This window comes from Mauremys reevesii, linkage group 11, assembly GCF_016161935.1.
Source record: "Mauremys reevesii isolate NIE-2019 linkage group 11, ASM1616193v1, whole genome shotgun sequence".
Taxonomy (NCBI): Eukaryota; Metazoa; Chordata; order Testudines; family Geoemydidae; genus Mauremys; species Mauremys reevesii.
The window spans coordinates 891,339-896,746 of NC_052633.1; the positions used below are offsets into that span (position 1 = coordinate 891,339).

At 52.3% G+C, this 5,408-nt stretch overlaps 1 protein-coding gene across 1 annotated transcript; it reads right to left on the reverse strand.

The window, feature by feature from the left end:
• Window positions 1-1,269: 1,269 nt before the first annotated feature.
• LOC120374791 (prolactin-releasing peptide-like) lies at window positions 1,270-4,360 on the reverse strand. Its single transcript, XM_039495060.1, has 3 exons — window positions 4,334-4,360; window positions 3,250-3,410; window positions 1,270-1,437 (listed from the first exon to the last, which is right to left on the reverse strand). Exons 2-3 carry the CDS (start codon window positions 3,347-3,349, stop codon window positions 1,274-1,276), a joined length of 264 nt encoding a protein of 87 aa, XP_039350994.1. The 5' UTR covers window positions 3,350-3,410; window positions 4,334-4,360; the 3' UTR covers window positions 1,270-1,273.
• Between the last annotated feature and the right edge of the window lie 1,048 nt (window positions 4,361-5,408).

Genomic DNA, 5,408 nt, shown 5'->3' on the forward strand with positions numbered 1-5,408 from the left:
TATTGCTCCCACTGCCAAACGTGGTGCGCGACTCGTATCCCCCTTTTCCAGAGGCGCTTGCAGCCCCACTGAAGCCAATGGCGCTAGGCCGAGTTTCACCCGCAGCGGATCTGGCCTACTCCGCAGTGTTTCTCAAGTACCGTAGCGCAGCCTGGCACTCCGGGCTGGCTGCCAGTGGGCCGCAGACGGCAGGATAGCAGCGGGGAGCTCAGCCCAGCCAGCTCAGTGCGGGGCAGCAGGCATGCAGTGTTTAAAAGGAGAGCAGGGACATTGGACATGGCAGTTTGGTGGAAGGGGGAAGTCAGGCCTACGTGGATTCAGCAGAGGGTGACCAGATGTCCCGATTTGATAGGGACAGTCCCGATATTTGGGGCTTTTTCTGACCTGACTAATAGGCAAATCTCATGCAGAGCAGCAGGGGTGGCCCGCAGTGAGTGACTAACAGAGCTGGGAATTAGAGACGCCAGCTCAGGCCTCAGCAGAGCAATAAGTGTTTGTTGCCCTAGGAGGTGGGTGGAACTGCACAGATGCGCAATGGCAAGATGGCTGCCATCTGGACTGCTGCAGAGCCAGCTGTGTGGGGCCTGCTGAAATGGTCATCTTGATTCGCCAGCGTATTACTCCTGCTGGTATGACACATTGGTCAGGGGAGTAGGGCCAGTTATATTCCACCTGCTTTCAGATGGATTCAGAATCCAGACTAAAACGCTGGCTCCTCTGCCCTGTGATCACGTCAAAAGACTTTATTGTGTGGAAGAGAAATTGTTCAGGAAAAGAGATGCAATCTCAGGGGAAAGTGACGCCACTCGGTTCTAAAGATCCTACTGCCCAGGAGAGTTGAGATAAGTCTGATTCGTTTCAAGTCACAGCAGACACGTGCCGGGCTCAGTTTCTAAATTTTTTTAATTATTTTTTTGGTTTGTATAAAAGAGCCCATGTTCTAGGAAGATAATTAACATGGAAATTTGTATTTCTTTCCCCCAGCAATTTTCTGGCACAAATCATGTTAGATTTAAGAGCAAAAGCCAGAGATGGGGACAAATGGGGAACAGGGGAGAGAAAAAGAAAAATCAGACAAGAGGGAAATTGTCTGCAAAAATACTGGAGTTATCAACTGCTCTTTGGTTTCTATCATTTATAGCCACAAAGATACTGTACATTGAAATGAGACCAAACATTTTCATGTGCCTAGAAGAGAGGCTGGGATGTGGAAGGGAGAGAGGAGAAGGGTCTTTTCTATCATCATTCAAATTCATTCTTTGTCTTGGCCATTTCATTCATCTTGAAGGGATTCACTGCTTTCTTCTAGAGGGAAGCAAGCTTGCCTGTGTCCATAGCCCGACTTCCGGGAGCTCTCCACGACAGCTCTCCTCCAGCCAACCCGTCCCACGGGTCTGATTCCACGCCCCGTATACCAGGAAGGGTCGATATCAGGGTCTAGAAGGCAAAGGCCAGGAAGTCTTTAGAACGTGAGGCTGAGGACTAATTCTCCTGAGCATGTGTCACAGCCACCTGCTTGGGATGGAGAAGGAGGGACTTCCCGAGCTAAAACCATGGACTGGTCCAGCTGGAGTTAAAGCTCCCAAGCTCTAGGCTGTGATCGCTCATATCCTCTGTGGCTCAGGCCCCGACCTGTAACATACACTTGCCAGTGGTTGCATCTGCCTTGTCATTGCCGGTGGTGAGCAGGTGGCGTGGCCTTCGCTTATTTTAAAATGACAATGTCTTTTGCACAGTAATGAAGGAGGGAAGGGGGTAGCCATACAGAGGAGGGACTGGGTGACTCAGGGCACTGGGAATGGGGTGCAACCCTCTTCCCCTGGCTGGTTCCCGTTGTGCCGGCCCTATGGAGAAGCACAGGACTCGATTCTCCGGGGACTGCCGTCCAGCCCCTTTCACAACCACCGCTAAAAACCAACAGCAGGCACCCTGAGCCACGCAGCGCAAACAGGGCCCTGCTGGGGTGACGGGAACCAAGGGCCACATTCTCGGCTTGGAGCAGATCCGTTGAAATCAGTGGGCCTGTGACCTCGAGAAAGTCACCGCCCCTGTGTCTGGTGTGTTTATATTGCAAACTCCTTCAGGAAGGGCTGTTACTGCCAGGGGTGTGCCTGGCGCTTAGCACAGAGCGGCCTGATCGCGTCGGGTGCCACCGGGTGCTGCCGTGACACACGTTGTAGGAAGAGATTTGCTGGACAGGCTGATTAAAAACTGCAAGTTTTTGAGTTCTGCTGTCTGGAAAGTTCCTCTAGACTTTTCCTGGCTCTGCAACGCGGCTGGGCCAGGAAACTCCGTCTGTCGGCCCTTTGTAGGCCTTGCTGGGGAGAACGGCCTTCGGGGTGGGCGGGAGGAAGGGGGTTAAGAGAAGTAAGGAATTGTTTTAGAGTGTCTGAAGTCCCTCGAAAGGACCGTTTTGAAGTCCAGCTCCTGGACTGAGCCAGAGCGGAGTGGCTGGGTGAGGGGGAGGATGGATTGGGTTGCAGAAGATGAGAGGGAAAATGCAGAGGCAGGAGGGGGAAGCTATACGGAGCAAGAGGGGGATTCTGGAGGGAGAAGAACAAAGCCTAGATAATGAAAGGACAGAAAGCTCAGCCATCTCACGCTGCAGCCGTCTAGCCTGGCAGTAACCCGCAATGTTGCACGTTCACCGGCAGAGGGCGCTGCTACACAGGCCCGAGCACACTGTGGCTAGCAATGACAGCCTTAACCCAGAGGCCTTTTCAAAAACTTTTGCTGCATTTGAACAACTCCACGTGTTTGGGGTCAGGTTGGGACAAGTCCTTACACAGGTGTGTGCGTGTGTGCAAGGAGACCCTGCTCCTGCCATGCCAGGCCCACGCCCGGCTGCGGTCAGTGTGCACGGGGAGGTACAGGGAGGAGGCAGAGCGTCTTGAGCTGCTCTGAGTGCGGGCAGGCTTCATACGCACACAGCGCTGCTCCTGCACCTCGGCACTACACCCTGTTCAACGCCTGGGCGCTCTGGAGACTCTCCACCCTGTGACTAAACCAGGCTCTGAACATAGGCTACCATGGGAGAGAGACAGGAGAAGCCTCTCTATTAAACACTGACCCTGCCATGCCACCCACTGATACCGTCACCGACCTCCTAGGCTCTTCTGTGCTGGGTCCAATTATCTGGGGAGGGCAGAGATAACGGGGGTGGGGGGCAGCAGAGCCATTTGGGGTGGCTCTGCGCCAGTCTGCACCAGCTGAGGAGCTGGCCTGGCTGCTGCAGTTACAGGGACTTACTCCTGATTTCCATGGCTCGCTCGTGGAGTCGGCATTCGGCTTTGGGCAGGGCCAGACAGGTGAGCAGCAGGTACATGAAGCAGGCAGCCAGCAGTTTCATTCCCTTCAGCTCCCCCAAGGCTTGTGGCTGGTGCCGGAATTTAGCAAGGTGTGAGCCCAGCCTGCAGAAACAGAGACCAGGAGAGTTAATGAGACGTCATCTTGGGTGGGGGTGGGGGGAGCAAATCAATCCACTCTCTGGAGAGACACTCACTGAATAACAGGAATTACAGCTGTTCCCGGGAAACTGGAGCAAACATGGAAGTGCCAACGTTCTGAAACGGGTTTTTGTTCCAAATTGGACTGAAAAGCTGAAATTGCCTGCAAAATAAAAAATTCCAAGATTTTTTTAAATTTGGAACCATTAAAATGTTTTGTTTAGTTAATGTCAAAGCAATACACACTATTAAACCATCAATCTTAAATACATTACAATTAATGGTTTAATATAAAAGTCAAAACGAAACAAATGAAAATGAGGAGATTCAAAACGCTGTGTTTTGACTCTATCAATATGAACCACTTCAACATTATCGAAACAAAACCAGAAAGTCAAAACGGTTCATTTTGGTTCTTTATGCATCCAAAATGTTGTCAGAATTGACACATTCCCGCAAAATAGTTGGACTTTGACAAAAACTGCATTTTCCAATGGAAAAAAGGTTCCCCTGAAAGTGTTTTGCCAAGCACCAGTGGGAACGGATGCATGATCAGCATTGTCAACCACACCTTAGTCATTCAAAAGTCATGAGTCAGGTCCCCTTTTCATGAGATTATGATCATAATATACATATATATATATATACACACACACGTTTCTTTTTATTTGCCAGTCTGGTTTCTGAGCTGCTACAGTGCACTTGGGTTATATTTTCAAGCTTTTCTCCTCAGCCAGTAGATCGAAAAAACATTTTTGATGAAAGCCAAGACTCTCGTGGGATCTCTGGATTCCGAAAACTGGATAAAGCATCTCGAGAGTTGGCATCACTCTAAGCAGTGAGTGAGTAGCTGCCTTTTTGCAACTAAACCTGAGACCTAAACTTACCTGTGAAACCACACACAGGTGCACACCTGAGCGTCTCCTCTGTGGGCGTGTAACAGGGCGGCTTGCCTGGGTTCTGGAGTCTGGGCTAAGCCAGGCCGGAGTACAAGAGGAGCCTCACCTGAGTGGATGCAGGTGATTTAATATAAGAGGCAGCAGGATGCGGCAGGTGTGTGGCTGGTTGAGAGGGAGGAAGGAGCAGGAGGGCAAGCAAAGGAGCCACAGGGCTGAGACCCGGCGGCTTTGGGTACAAGACTCTCTGGGGTGCTTAAGGGGCCCATAAGGGGCTGCTAGAGGCAAGACACTGCAGAGGCATCCCTGGCCACAAGGGGGCGCTTCGGCGGCAGCAACACTCTAGGGCAGCAAAGGGCAGTGAAAGGGCTGCAAGCCGTACCACCAGAGTGACACGGGCACCGATGCCTTGAGCTGGTAACTGCATCTGTGACATGGGTCCAAGGAGCTGGCTGGGGTAGAGGCAGGCTGTGGGGGGGGGCAACGGGGGCAGTGGGCAGGCCAGCATTGTCCCACCCATTTGCATTGCTCATGGCAGAGATGTAACACAGCCAGGGCTAATACGTTTCTGCTGCCCATCCATCCGTAAAGCCGCCGAGTAGCTGCTGGCTTTGGAAGTCCTGGCAGTGCAGCCACTGGGGAGATCCGTGACCTTTGCTCCCTCCATCAGGGGTGTTGGTGCGAGTGAATGCCCTGGGCCCAGAGTTTTGAGAGTACTCTGCCCTGGAGATGATTGAGCCCTGCACCAAAAGCTACATATTTTGAAGGCACCAAGGACCATAAAAACTCTCTGAGCCCTCGTCATCTCTGGCCTCGATCCTGCAACCTCCTTTCCAGGCCTCCCCGACAGCCAGGTCAAGCCCCTCCCTCCTGTCTGACGGCTGGGATTGTCTTCTGACCTTGTAGCTATGACCACGTCACCCTGCTTCCCTGCAGTCGGTTAAACGTCTTGTTCTCACTGTTAATGTCGTTCATGGCTCGGCTCCTTACCTGCGCTTCTTTTTGTCTGGGCCTACTGCCTCCACTCTGCCGACGATGCCGCCCTTGTCGGCCTGTCTGTCCACTT